Below are 15,033 nucleotides of genomic sequence, written 5' to 3'. Positions count from 1 at the left end.
TTCTATGTGGAGGGGCAGCAGTCAATGCATCCTCATGCTTGTGCACCTTTAGCATTGCACTTCTTAAACCTTCTCTGGGTACTTAAAAGAGCATTGCAGTGTACCGGCAAAAATGGAACACTTCCCCTGTGTAGCATGCTGTTTATGATGGGGTGCCTTGAGTGTCCGTTAGGCAGCTGCCTGTTGTTTGTGATGTAAATATCAGTGAGCAACACGCATCTCTGCTTAAGCTGAAATAAGGCTCATGGGAATTGTAGTCCAGGGACATCTGGAGGGCCGCAGTTTGACCACCCCTGGTCTAGAATCGTGGGCTGGAAGAAAAGGCAGTCCTCACCTCATGCACTGCTTCCTTGAGGCCTAGTGGTGTCCATGGCCTGCGTGGTATGAATGCCCCGCAGAATGTGTCACATAAGTGTGAGATGTCCGAGCTTCTCCAGATCTTCCACTCGACCCACCACTGGCTCTAGTAGATCCTGCTCCACCTCCGCTTCCTCCTCCTCCTCCTCTGTAAGAAAAAGGAAGAGTTGTGATCCATGAGGTCTCAAATCCCTTGAAAAGCCAAGTTCACAACTTGGGGATGCTGCTTGACACAGCGGTCACCCTAGAAAGCCAGGTGGCTACTGTGGCTCAGAGTGTGTTTGCTCAGCTTTGGCTGGTGTGCCCATTCATGGCTCAATCAGACCTAGCCACAATGCTCCATAACTTAGTTACATCTAGACTGTATTACTGCAATGCATTTGACCTGGGACTACTCTTGAAGAGCGTTTGGTAGCTGCAGGAAGTGCAGGATACTAGTTGGGGCAAGCTACTGGTAGCATATGACTGAGATAAGGTAAAGGTAAAGGTATCCCCTGTGCAAGCACCGAGTCATGTCTGACCCTTGGGGTGACACCCTCTAGCATTATCATGGCAGACTCAGTATGGGGTGGTTTGCCAGTGCCTTCCCCAGTCATTACCGTTTACCCCCCAGCAGCAAGCTGGGTACTCATTTTACCGACCTCGGAAGGATGGAAGGCTGAGTCAACCTGGAGCCGGCTGCTGGGATTGAACTCCCAGCCTCATGGGCAGAGCTTTCAGACTACATGTCTGCTGCCTTACCACTCTGCCCCACAAGAGGCTCTTATGACTGAGATAGTACAGCAATTACATTGGCTACTGATCCATTCCCAAGTCCTGTACAAGGTGTTGGTTTTGTCCTTTAAAGCCCTACAGGGCCTGGGCCCAGGGCCCATTCTGCACTCAATGGCTAATGCACTTTCAGTGGACTTTAGAAGTAGATTTTCCTTTTCTGAACAGGAAAGTGCATTATTCTACACTGGTGGAATGAGCCCAGGTTGTCTGAAGGACGGACTTTTCCCATATGTCCTTGCCTGGGAATTTAGATCATGAGTACATGAGAGAGTGCCTTTTTGGAGGTAGCCCCACAATCCTGGAGCAACCTCCTCAGGAAGGGGTGTCTGGCCTCCTCAGTGCTGATCTTCAGAAGGCAGCGGAAGGCTGCTTTTATTTAAGACTGCTTTTGGCTGATACCGTTTTTATTTATTGACAGTCCTCATTGGAGTTTTTAAAATCATGACTGTGTCAGAATTCCGAAGATGCCTGCAGGCTCAAAAAGGTCGGGGACACTTGTACAGAGGAGAGCGACGAGGATGATCTGGGGCCAAGGGACCAAGCCCTATGAAGGCAGGTTGAGGGACTTGGGAATGTTCAGCCTGGAGAAAAGGAGGTTGAGAGGGGACATGATAGCCCTCTTTAAGTATTTGAAAGGTTGTCACTTGGAGGAGGGCAGGAGGCTGTTTCCATTGGCTGCAGAGGAGAGGATGCGCAGTAATGGGTTTAAACTTCAAGTACAACGATATAGGCTAGATGTCAGGAAAAAAAATTTCACAGTCAGAGTAGTTCAGCAGTGGAATAGGCTGCCTAAGGAGGTGGTGAGCTCCCCCTCACTGGCAGTCTTCAAGCAAAGGTTGAATACACACTTTTCTTGGATGCTTTAGGATGCTTAGGGCTGATCCTGCGTTGAGCAAGGGGTTGAACTAGATGGCCTGTATGGCCCCTTCCAACTCTATGGTTCTATGATTCTATGATCCTGCATTGAGCAGGGGGCTGGACTAGATGGCCTGTATGGCCCCTTCCAACTCTATGATTCTATGATTCTATATGGAAGTCCCGCTCCCTGCATGCTACCTACACAATGTCGTGCTGCCCGCCTTCCAACAGGCAGCGGTAGGTGGCGATTTCTTGCTCCAGCCGACTTTTGACATCCAGGAGCTCCGTGTATTCCTGGTTCTGGCACTCCATTTCGGCCCGGAGCTCCGCTAGCTGCTGCTCCAGGACGGAGATGCGTTCCTGCAGCTCAGCCAAGTGGCTGTTGTAGCGATGCTCCGTTTCACCCAGGGAGGCTTCCAGGGTATCCCTCTGCAATGCCCGACAGAAACACGGTTAGAGCAGTCACCTCCCGCTTGGCATGCAAAGATGGCGGGAATAGGCACAAGGGTCCTGGAGAAGATGCTAGGAGGAAAGATCTATTCTAGCAGCTCTTGAGCTGTGGGTCAGGATCCCAAAGTGAGTTGTGAATGTCTCGCAGGCAGACCACAAGGCCAGGGGGGAGGATCTGTTAGATGGTCTTAGTTTTGTCTCTGGAGGTAACGTCTGTTAGATATCCTTCAATGATTTGAAAGCTAGCATAGGGAATATGATGTGAGCACCTTCTACTAACCAATAACCCCCATCAGACAATTTGGAGAAGAGACACTGTGTGATTATCCCTGCACAGGAAATGGGGCACATTCCATGGATCTTGTCCCTGCCCGCTATCACTTTTCGCTCCATTAAACCCAACCATTTACTTCTTCTGATCCGTCTTACCAGGCTGCATTGGGCATCGTAGTCAATCTCCAGGGCTTGCAGTTGGCGTCTCAGTTCAGTGACCTTATTGTTGCTCTCTTCAATCTCCTGACTGCTGGTGCAGACATCACGGTTCACCTCCTCGATCTGCCATGAGCAGAATTGCAAAACACAAATGCCTGTTACATCTCTCACAAGCGCATCAAGTTGCCAGAATCCTGGTTTATCGAGTCATGCACTGTCTCCTCTGTCACTCTTTCCAGTGACAGTTCTCCGGTGTCTCAAAGAGAGATCTTTCCCGTCATCCGCTGCCTGATGCTGATGAACTGGAGATGGTGGGGTCTGAACCCTGGACATTCTTCATGAAGAGCAAATGCTCTACAACCAAGGCCTCATTAACAGATTTCTACTGAACTAGAGCCTATCAAGCCTGGTATTGGCTACCATATTTGGCAGCAGTTCTCCAGATATTCAAACCGAGGTCTACTATCTAGTCCTCTGTATATGCTGGGGATTTGAAGCTGAGACCTGCAAGCAGACTGCTGAACTACAGCCCCCTCTCCCCGCCCAGCAAGGGCCATGTCCCAAATTGTAGCTACGTTCGTTACATTCTCCAGTGCCCTTCCACCAGGCATTTGGTTGAGGCCAAGGACCACCATTATCATCTGAATGGGCCTTCCAGCCAGACTCCTACTCCCCCTACCTTGCTCCTGGTTGACAACTGGTTATACCATCCACTTGGTTCCCGGGCACGACAGGGGAAGATATGAGTGGGTATGATCTTGACTGTTTAGTTAAAAATTTTAGATTGAAGAATTTTTAAGACTTAGTCATTTATTCTTTTTATGAGTTCTTCACGGTCATATCGTTGTGAGCTGCCCCGAGACTGCTTGGAGAGGGGCAGCCTATAAGCCTAAAAAATGAATAAATAAGCACGACCTCATGTTATGAATTCGGAACGAGGTTAATCTTACCTTGGATCCATACCAGGCTTCGACTTCTTTACGGTTGCATTCGATCATTGATTCGTACTTGCATCTCATCTCTTCCAGGATCTTCCTCAGATCCGGACCAGGACAGGCATTGACTTCCACGTTAACATCGCCAGTCGACTGGCTCTTCAGACTGGTTACTTCCTGCAGGAGGGTCATTAGTCAGTTGAAATAGCCACCACCATGACGGTGTCTCCTTCACCCCTTGCATTAATCATCTCCCATCCTAAACCAGGCACAGGGGTGAACTGCCCGTTTAACTTACAGGGGAAACTCCCGTTGGGCCAGGGATGACCAGGAGCAAGCATAACCAAGGCCAGCATATGGCTTTGACCCTTCTGCAGCAACAGTGACTGGTGTCAGCTCACCCATTACCTCTCAAGCCCATTGACCATTTGTGGGAAGGTGTAGAGGGTAAGCCAGTGTTCATCTTTGGCACTTTATCACTGGGCAGACCTTAATGGAGTGGCTCTTGCAGAACCAATTTCTAGTGCTGTGGGATTTGCTCAGCTTGGCTAGTTCCTGGGACATTTTATCTCCCCGGTCTTGGTCTGGGCATCTGAAATTCCTGAACATTATGAGAGGAATCAGTGGAAGCAGTGTCTCCAGGAGGCCAGTGGAAAGGAAAGTCATTTTGCTAGTAAAACCATAGAGTTTCTGGTGATTCCTGGAGAGGTGTGATGCTTTTTGAGCCTCTAACCTTCGACAGAACTGACAGCTACAACACATCTGTGGATTCTAACATGAAGAGCATCTTTCAGCAGCAGAAAATATAATTCTAAAACATTAAGCTCCTGGAATCAGGAAAAAGTTATGCCACGTGTTCCAGTTAGACCTCATAAACTGAGGAGACAACGTTCCTCACCTCTTCATGGTTCTTCTTCAAGCTACACAGTTCATCCTGCAGGTTCTCACATTGTATCTCCAGGTCAGACCTGCAGGCTGTCAGTTGATCCAGGATTTGATGTAAGCCATTGATATCGGCCTCCACGTTCTGACGGAGGCAGCACTCCGTTTCGTACCTAAGCCACAAGGAGCGCAGTGTAAGAGCCCGTTGCCGGGGGACAACCTGGATCCTTCCTCCAGAAACAGCCGCTGTTGTTGCACCCAACCAATATTTCATGGTTTTTGTAGGCTTTTAAGACCAGCACTCCCATATTATGGGGGATATGCCCCTTTCTCTGATGATCATATGAGGGGAGGCAGATGGAATCTTGATCCGACCCCCATGGTGGTTGTGGCAGCCCCAGCTGCTGTTACATCCTATCATACACAGGCACTACCCTCCCCTGCACCCCTATATGGTTATCAGCACAAGACAACTTCCACATGTTGAGGCTGGAATGAGCCACTCTTCTGCTTTCAATCTACCAAGCTAGTCCTTGACCGTTTACGCCAGGGGTAGTCAAACTGCGGCCCTCCAGATGTCCATGGACTACAATTCCCAGGAGCCCCCTGCCAGCATTCGCTGGCAGGGGGCTCCTGGGAATTGTAGTCCATGGACATCTGGAGGGCCGCAGTTTGACTACCCCTGGTTTACGCACTGGAGCTTTCATGCCAGGCTGCAGGCTGGTGCGCCTCATCTGCCCCCGATTTTTGCTCCTGCATGGGAGCTGGGGCAGTGAAGTTCCCAGTGCGTAAACGGTCCTTCAGCCAAGAGAGTGCTCTCTCCTTCCCCTTGGCTCACTGGGGAAATACTCACTTGGTTCGGAAGTCATCAGCAGTCAGCTTGCTGTTGTCAATGCACAGAAGGAGCTTGTTGTTTTCCACACTTGTGCAGATGAGCTGGGAAGAGACAGAATGAGAAGATACCAGTTATGGTCCTCCTCTGTCTTCCTGTTTCGTGCAAAGCCTGGGATGAAGATTTTCCAGGGGACTGTTGGTCTAACATCAATTCCTAGCCAGTCAAACACCCACTAGATTCCAGTGCGTAGTCAAGGTGCAGGGATTGTAACAATTGGACATCACTGAACAACTGAACTTCAGGAGAACAAGCCATCACAGTTCCTTGTGGGAATCAATATGGCTTGTTTTTAACACCTTCAGTGCCAGTTTCTGCCCAACTGCATCTCAAACAGTTTCATAGTTTGAAGCAAATGAAAAAGAAACCATGGTGCGGTTGTTTGCTCCAGGCGAAAAAATTATCTTTGTAACTGCAGTGCTAATGTTGCACAGTCGACAATATAAACCAGCCACTAGCATATGGGGAAAGGCTGAAATGCTCATGAATCCTAAGTGTTATTAGGATCTGGATTGGGCTTCCGTCACTTTCTTGTTTGCAGGTATTTGAGCTCTTCTAGCAGGGAAAAGGAGGCTAAGAATATTTCTGCCAGCCAAGTGAGATCTGGACTGAGCTTCTATTGCTGTCTAAAGAAGAAAGTTCCAGTCCAGTGGCAGCTTTAAGACCAATATAGTTCTGTTCAAGTTATAAGTGTTTGTGCACATGCAGGAATAAATAACTGTGTTGGTCTTGAATAAAACTTCACTGGTCTTAAAGCTGCCACTGGACTCAAAACTTTGTTCTGCTGCTCCAGACCAACACAGTGACCCACCAGAATCTTTCATCTCACAAGTTTTTAGCCTAAGCACAGCCAGAGGCACAAGCCTACAGGCAAGAAGGTCAAGAGGCTCTTATCCCCCAGCTCCTAGTCCCGAAAGAGCCAGGATGCTGGGGTGGATACTAGGGCAGAGTCTGCACATATAGGATAATGCCCTTTCAAGGTGCTTTGGCAGCTGGATTTTCCTATGCGGAACAGGAAAATCTACTTCTAAAGTGCATTGAAAGTGCATTATTATTGTGTGCAGACTCTACCTAGGATACTGGAGAATAGTTAAGAGCTGCCAGCTCTGGGTTGGGAAATATTTGGAGATTTGGGGGGTGGAGTCTGAAAAGGGCAGGGCTTGGGGAGGGGCAGGACTTCAATGGGATATAATACCATAGAATCCAACTTCCAAAGTGGCCATTTTCTCCAGCGGAACCGGTTTCTGTGGCCTGGAGATCAGCTGTGTAATCCCAAAAGGTTTCCAGCCACCTGGAGGTTGGCAACCTGCCTTCCTCGCTCAAACTCATCTTGCGTTTGTGCAATTTGTAAGCTGCTTTGAGTCTCCATTGCAGAGAAAAACAGGGTACAGATACTTAACATAAACCGAAAGGCAAACAAACCCCCAAAATGGTTCTAAAACTAAATATAGCATTCCAGATATATAGTTTTTGAAAGGAGCTATTAGTGTATATCAGAATAATACCGCCCTTTCCCAAACCTTTCCCTGTCTCTGTACACTTATAGGCATGTCTGAAAAAGTGTGTATGGACACAAAAGTTGACACCTTGAATAACATTTTGTCGGTCTTAAAGGCGCTGCCACACTCAGATTTCGTTATCCTAAAGCTCGCATTCTTAAATTCTGAAAATCAAAGACCGTAACTGTCCAAAAGAATAATTTTGTTCCCAGCTTAAATTCTTAGCTAACTGATACGACACTTGATCTTAGCCAAAAGGCTGAGACGCTAACTGAGAACTTTTGTTTCTGTTTTTAAAAAATGGCTAATTTTACATTTTTGTAAAAATATAGCTCAATAAAATATGAAACTATCAAATTGGGGGTGGGGGGAGAAGGAGCATTTCTACCCCTAGAAACAGCCTGCATAACAAAGGGAGGTTTTACAGACATTTCCACACTTTCTATGATGAATGATCATGCGCTAGCGTCACACCGTTTCCATGGGGCACCTGCACAGTGATGCTGCTCTGAGTTCAATCCAGGTTGTCTCATTGCAGAAAAGAGCAGGACCCCTGAGAATGACTAAAATGGCTGGGTTTTCATGCCCTACCTGGTTCTTAATATCTTCAATCTGTTGGTGATAATGGCTGTAATCCTTTGGTTCAGAGAGGGGTCCTTGTTTGACATAGAATTCCCTGATCCGGCTCTCGAGCATGGCATTTTCCTCCTCTAGGCAACGGACCTTATCCAGGTAACTGGCCAGGCGGTCATTGAGGTTCTGCATGGTCATCTTTCCGTCAAGCGTAGGGAACATGGCACCACAAGCCATCGGGTCACCACCCATGCCACCCATGCCACCAACAACCGCAGGGCCGGCAACCACACCACCGGCAAATCCACAAGGAGGGCCCACCATGCCCCCATGGCCACTGCCCATTACAGAGCCCATGCCACCCACCATGCCAGCAGGGATAGCCCCAGCCATGCCACAATGGCCACTCACCATACCGGCATGGGCACCGCCCACCACACCTGCATGAGCACCGCCAACCATGTTGGCGTGACCACCACCTACTACGCCACCCCTAGCAGCAGAACTCCCAACAGAGCCAGTGCCAAAGCCACCGCTTCCCCCGATATGCGCCCCACCGCTGCAGCTGCCACTTGAAAAATGGCTTCGTCCTGCTCCATGGGCACAAGTGGAGCCTCCCCCAACGTGGCTCCGGACAGCAAAGTCGGCTCTCCCGCCACTCATCCCCGCCGAGCTGAGCCGTCCGGAGGAGGCTGTGGAAGCCCCGGATCTTCCACCGCCGAGGTTGCCACTTCCGCTGCTGTTCCTTCCAGTCGTGACGACGGTGTGCCTTGTCCCCGCGCTCATCGCGACAGTGATGCAGGAATTCCAAGGAAGAAGCAGAAGCTACAGCTGGGTGTAAAGCAAGACTGCTGGACTCCTTTCCTTCAGGTCTCTATTTATACACTTGGCAAAGGGTGTCGCCAGTACTGGTTGAGCTTCTTTCATGTTGGATCTCTCTCTTTCTCTCCTCTCTCTCTCTCTCTCACACAACTCAAAGCATTGGTTGCTGTAATTATTCCTGCCATGGATAATTTTGCGGAGGCAAGCTGCCTGCAGATATTCGCTGGATTCGGAGAAGATGCTTGCATGTGTCAGCAGCTCCTTGAGGGGGAAAAACCACAGGGATAGTGTGCGTTGCTTGCGACTATCGCTAGGAACTATAATCCCTTTTGTCGAGACGGCGAGGCCCAACTTCAACGGCGTGGAAAAGCCGAGCTGTTGCGACTCAAATGGGTGTGCAGAAATTATTGTAAGAATAGAGAAATGCTTGTCTTGTCAACTGTTCCTGGCATCCCTTGGGAAATACTTCCTTGAGATTGCCCTGATGTCCTCTCGCTCAAAGTTGATGTCATGTGCTCCAAGTGACGTGATCAGATCGCCAAATCTCAGGGGCTACGTAGCACTGGGATATTATGCGGTATTCTTCAGTGCTGTCCTCCAACCCTGCCAAGGCACTCACAAGTACTTCCTTGGGAGCCCACCATGTGCTTCAGGAAAGCACATAGAACCACTGTGTGGGCACTATGAAGGCTTTTCTTTACTTGTTATTATTTATATTTGTTGATTTAGATTTATAGACCACCCTCCCTTGCAGCTCAGAGCAGTTTACAGGGAACATAAAGCTCTATGGTAGAAGCTAACATTTTGGTGCCTTTCTAGGGTTGCTAGCTCCGGGTTGAGAAAGACCTGTTGGAGATTGGACGATGAAGCCTGAAGAGAGGAGGGGAGGGACTTCAGTGGGGTATAGTGCCCTAGAGTCCCTCTTCCAAAGCCATCATTTTTGGGAGAACAGTTGTAATCTCAGGAGAACTCTACCTACCACCTGGAAGCTGGCAACTTCATGTCTCTCCAAAAGACAGATGTCCCATCCCCCAATCCCTGTAGCCAATATGCCTTTTCCCATTCTGTTCCCAGGCTTGGCTTGTTTGTTTTCTTATCAGATTCACCTTCGTAAGTCCCTTTTTTATGATTTAGCAGAAGAACGTGACAAGAATATCATTTTTAGCACCGTATTTATGTATTCCCTACACTGAATTGGACCAAGAGCTATTGAGCCCCAACCACATCCCCCTGCCTTCCGGACAGTAGCTAGGCTAAAGGGGAGTGTTGCGTAGCACCTAGGGCAGCCTTTCTCAACCAAGGGCTTGCGAAGCCCTGGGGTTTCTTGACGGTCCTGGACGGGTTTCCAAAATGGGTGGGAGTTAAATCATTCTGATATATTTTTATGTTTTTAAATGTATTTTAAACTTTGTCAAACATTTATGGGGTGTCCTGACCATATGTAATGTCTATCCGACGCCCCTCCCAATATGGCCAATGATGGGCCCGGAGGGTAAGGGGAGGAACCCCAGGTGGGCATGTCCACAGCTCTGCTTCCCAACCATATTCTGCACTGTTGTGCCACTTCTGGGGTTTCTCAAAGCCTGAGGAAAGTTCCAGGGGTTTCTCAAGGGTAAGAACATTGAGAGAGCATGACCTAGGGAGCCATTGCCCAGCACCCAATGCCTCTTTGCCCATACGGCCAATAAGCTTTAATCTGGTCACTTCTCCAGCTGCTGCATCTTCCCATCTCCTGCTTTTTGCCTTTTTTCCCCAGTAGTCATCATTTTCTTTATGAAATGCCCTGGGAAGGGAAGGGCCAGCCCAACAACACTGTTCTCAGATGTGTGTTTTGGTTTTATTTCTTTCTCTACTTACTCACTTTTTGGAAAGCTAATTAACCCCATTCATCTTGTTCACCCTACGGGCCCTGTAGTTCAAAGATGTGGTGGATTAACAGATGTTTTATCAGTGCTTTGCGATGCTGACAAACGTTTGGTTGTAATGAAAACTCCGTTTCTGTGGCAGGGAGTCAAACTTAATATCCAATTTCTGCTTTCTTTAATTTCACTACCGCTAAGAGTATAAACAGCAGCAGGCAGACGATTTATTGGGAGCTCATTCAGGAGGACCCATTTTACTAGGCGGGGTCTTTAAAATTGTAGCTTATTTGGTAGACACACAATTACACAATCTAATTCCCCCCACCTTGTTCAAGCTGTTTTGAAAAGTTCCTTTCAGATCTGATAGTTTGGTTACCCTCTCATCACAAAATTTCCAAAAGGCTTTTGCCCATTTGTGTTTTCAAACCATGCCAGCGGCCTTACTTCCTGGTCATTCATCCCGTGTTCTTTTAGCCTTTTGACTTTTCTCAGGATGTTTTAGATTGCCCTCTTTATTTAGAATATAAAGGGCTAAATTCATGACTACATTCCTATTGGGACAAAATTTTGACACTGGCACAGATATGTTAGTCTGTCTATACCGCCCTGAGCCGTATGGGAGGGCAGTATAAAAATCAAATAAATAAATAAATAAATAGATAGATAGATAAATAAATAAATAAATAAATAAATAAATAAATATTACCAGATACCAATCCTTTGATTACTTACCCCTTCAGAGAGTTAATATTTTTAATCTTTTTAAGTTAAGTATTCACTGGGATCTGATTTGTTCCCATACCTTTGTTTATACTGTTGTATTTGTTGATCAGACATTGATATTAACTGCATATTTTGTGTGTGTGTGTGTGTATCTACATCTACATCTACATGTTGTTAGGTGCGAAGTCATGGACAATGATCCTCCAGGCCTTCCTGTCCTCTACCATTCCCCGGAGTCCATTTAAGTTTGCACTGACTGCTTCAGTGACTCCATCCAGCCACCTCATTCTCTGTCGTCCCCTTCTTCTTTTGCCCTCTATCGCTCCCAGCATTAGGCTCTTCTCCAGGGAGTCCTTCCTTCTCATGAGGTGGCCAAAGTATTTGAGTTTCATCTTCAGGATCTGGCCTTCGAAGGAGCAGTCAGGGCTGATCTCCTCTAGGACTGACCGGTTTGTTCGCCTTGCAGTCCAAGGGACTCACAAGAGTCTTCTCCAGCACCAGAGTTCAAAAGCCTCAATTCTTTGACGCTCGGCCTTCCTTATGGTCCAACTTTCACAGCCGTACATTGCAACTGGGAAGACCATAGCCTTGACTAGATGCACTATATATATATAACTTCCTGTATTTAATTGCTTGCCTTGAAAGCTCCTCCCTGGGCCTGTAGTATATGGCAAACAAGTCCCCAGACAATGACACTGCATAGGAAGGCAACCCAGCTGAAGCAAAGCCCCAATAAGCAAGGCTCATCAGCACCACTTGAGCAAAGACTTAATCAGACAGATCGCCGAGGGCTTGGGTTTATTTCCAAGTGATGAGATAGCTTGTTCCTAACAGCTGCTAAGCTATCATCAAGACCTCGCTGATCCCCTTTAATATACCTTTCCCGGGCTGGTCGTTCTCTCTCCTGCCAGGGCAGAGAGAAATTAAAAGTTAAACACTGGTTGCAAAAAGACTGGGGGTGTTGTGCTTCAGAGTGGCTGCAGAGTGAGAAGCCCCGGGGGCCATTCTAACCCAGCTAAAACTTTTAACTCCCGCAACGTTTCCTGCCTTGGAACTGATGGCTGGCTTTCACAGCAGTGCCTGGATGTTTTGTCGCAGCGATTCTCAAAAGGGCCTTGTTGACTTCCCCCCTCATGGGTCTAATTAAGGCATCTCTGTCATGCCTTTCTACCACCTCGACCCCAACGCCCCCCAGGCAGCTTCGAGACACATTCAGAGCAAACCGTCCTCGTAAATGAGCATGAGAGCAACATCCAATGGAAAAAGAGAAAACAGAAACAATGGACTGGATCAAGCATTGCCAAGAGAAATCCTGAAACTACAGAAATACATTAATAAAGGGGTGGTAAATAATGAGGTCTAGCTAGCATCCATTTTCTGCAGGGGAACTGATCTCGGTGGTCTGGAGATGATCCCCAGGTCCCATCTGGAGGCTGGCATCCATAGATCTAAAAGATGCTGAACAGCCAATAAAGTAAAGTAGTTGTGGCCCCTGAAATGTGCTTCTCACAACTGAAGAGACCTTACCTTTGGCACCCACCACATTTCTGAAGACAAGGCACCCAGAGTGAGATGGTAGAGCCTAGGGAATGTGTGTGTGGGGGGGGGGGGAGAAGGACCTCAGCAGGGTACTGTCCCATAGATCCATGCTCTGAAGCAGCCATCTTATCTAGGTTTAGGAGAACCTGTCAATATTCTGGAGATCAGTTTGTAATACTGGGAGATCTCAGGTCTTACCTGGAGGTTGGCCCATCATCTTAAAATGCAAGAAGAATGAATCGTTCTTGATACTGTCACAATTATTACACAGTTGTTGGGTACTCTGAAGCCAATTCCCAAGCCAACAGAAGGGATTGGGTTGCCAACTCAGGATCTGGAAATTCCTGGAGATTTGCTGGTGTAGCCTGGAGGAGGGAGGGGGGGATATCAGTGTATAGTGCCCCAGTTCAGCCTCCAATAAAGCCATTTTCTTCAGTGGAAGTGGTCTGTGTCATCTGAAGATAAGTAATAATTCTGGTAGATCTGGAGTCTGGAAACTACTTACGTTTCCAGCCTTTGATCCCAACATCTCCAGGGTTCCAATCTTCTCCAGCTTGGAGGAATGCAACAAGGTTTAGACTAGAGGTCCCAACTCTCACTGGGAAATTTCTGGAGATCTGGGAAAGGATCCTGTGGATGGTGGGGTTTAGGGATAGGAGAGAGCTCAGCAGGTTGTGATGTCATGGAGTCCACCCTCCAAAGCAGCTATTTAGCCCAGGGGAATGAGATCTCCAGGCTCCACCTGGAGGTTGGCATCCCTAGATCAGAATGGATGTTAATCCTTTTTTGAGACACGAGCAAATAGTCACATAAAGAAAACCACCTTCATAGAGAGAGGGGTGCTGTCAGATTCCGGTTGAGGTCCCAATAAGCAGCCTCATTCTAGAAAAAGAATCTCTTTATTGAAATGACCAGAAAGCAAGGTTTTTCCTTGCTAAAGCTGATCAGCAAGCATAGCATCCCTTTATGTCTCCCATACAACCCCTTTCCCCAGTTTGAATCTTGGCATGCTGACTAACGTGCCAAGCACAAAAATCTTCCCAGACCAGATTTCCCAGCAAAAGCATGTGCAATCACGCCCCCCCCCCTGACAAATCAAGCATTCCTAAAACCCCACATTAGCGTCACAAAGTCAAAACAGTAAAACAGTCTCAGGAGTTTCTATACAATTAAGCAAAGCAAAAAAATAATAATAACATAACAAGCTTTAAAAAATAGGTCAAAGTCATGAAAATAGGTCATGAAAATAAATGTGTAACCAGTGAACACGTGATCATGGCAAGAACATGACAACATGTGATCAGGGTCTTGACAGATGCTCTCCGAAAGCAGATCCTGAACACCCCTAACCTGTGCGGGCCCAGTTCCAATGCTACTTGTGATGAGAAAACATGTAGCCTTCTCTCCACCTTTTTGGTCTCTCCTCATAACAAATAGTTTATCAGAAAGTGCATAAAGCTGATAGGTTTGTTTGTCCACAGGAAAACCTCCCAGAATAACAGCAGTGTTAAAATCCATGTTAGTGCTGAACCAAATTTCCCTGATTCAGCTGAGCCCCATGAACAACCTGTTCAGGAGAATTGTGCTTCTGCAAAATTATACGCCATTTTCCCAGGGACTCTGTTATTTAGCAAAGCAGATAATTACATTCATTTCTCATCAGCCCAGGAGACAGGAACAGAGAAGGGCAAGTAACAAAGATAAAAATCACAGATGTTCTTTGGCATTTGTTGAAAAAAACAGGGAAAATTAGTCCTGTTCCTGGCTAGTGTGATTAGCGTGGCTATCATTTTTGATAGGCCCATGCCTAAAGGTCTCTGTTACGTGCAAATGTTAGAAATACACCGGCAAGCACATCAAGAGTCTGAACCAAAGCAGGATGTGGGTAGTGTGAGAAGCACAGTGAATGCAGGCTTTGTGTCATGGCCGACCTTGGACTTCATTGCTATCAGGACTGTTTGGGGTTTGAAGATTTCATGGGTTTTCAGGAAAGGGGAGGGGGAGTTGACTGCAGGGTTATATGTTGAACCTGCTTTGCTGTACCTTGGTTCCAACAAGGTATTGCTTAGGTTAACTTGCTTGGTCTCAGTAAACTCGATCTTTTGCACAAGTCAAGGATTCATGTATGGGGCATTCTGCAGAAACCTGACAGATGGTCTCCCATCCAAATACAAACTAGAGCCAGCCCTGTTTGGTTTCTGAGAGCTGACAAGATCATGTTGGGCTCGACCTTCCAGGCCCGGACAGCAGTGGGCTTGGGAAGGTGTTACTCTGTGTAGAATCGTACTGCAAAGTTCCTACTTGTAAATTTTTTGCCCACTTATAGCTTGTCCCTTGAATCACATGCAAACTGGAGTCAGAGAATACACCCTATAATTGTTTTTAAGTTCTGGCCCAGCTAGCTTACTAATCACAAAATGATCAGAACACAAAAT

At 47.3% G+C, this 15,033-nt stretch overlaps 1 protein-coding gene across 1 annotated transcript; it reads right to left on the bottom strand.

Moving 5' to 3' along the window:
- Positions 1-339: 339 nt before the first annotated feature.
- On the bottom strand, positions 340-8,519 carry LOC143825035 (keratin, type I cytoskeletal 19-like). Its single transcript, XM_077312980.1, has 7 exons — positions 7,671-8,519; positions 5,542-5,624; positions 4,705-4,861; positions 3,822-3,983; positions 2,869-2,994; positions 2,192-2,418; positions 340-505 (listed from the first exon to the last, which is right to left on the bottom strand). The coding sequence occupies exons 1-7, from the start codon at positions 8,436-8,438 to the stop codon at positions 358-360; spliced, it is 1,671 nt and encodes a 556-aa protein (XP_077169095.1). The 5' UTR covers positions 8,439-8,519; the 3' UTR covers positions 340-357.
- Between the last annotated feature and the right edge of the window lie 6,514 nt (positions 8,520-15,033).

The sequence above is a fragment of the Paroedura picta genome, chromosome 16, assembly GCF_049243985.1.
Source record: "Paroedura picta isolate Pp20150507F chromosome 16, Ppicta_v3.0, whole genome shotgun sequence".
Taxonomy (NCBI): domain Eukaryota; kingdom Metazoa; phylum Chordata; class Lepidosauria; order Squamata; family Gekkonidae; genus Paroedura; species Paroedura picta.
This window is presented reverse-complemented; position numbering and strand designations above follow the sequence as displayed.

Excerpts from the sequence above, each read along its gene's own strand:
- LOC143825035 (XM_077312980.1), bottom strand. The coding sequence starts at position 8,438 with ATGAGCGCGGGGACAAGGCACACCGTCGTCACGACTGGAAGGAACAGC. Across the intron at positions 4,862-5,541 it reads GCTGATGACTTCCGAACCAA|GTACGAAACGGAGTGCTGCC; the intron begins GTGAGTATTTCC and ends CTTGTGGCTTAG. Across the intron at positions 2,995-3,821 it reads AAGCCTGGTATGGATCCAAG|ATCGAGGAGGTGAACCGTGA; the intron begins GTAAGATTAACC and ends TGCTCATGGCAG.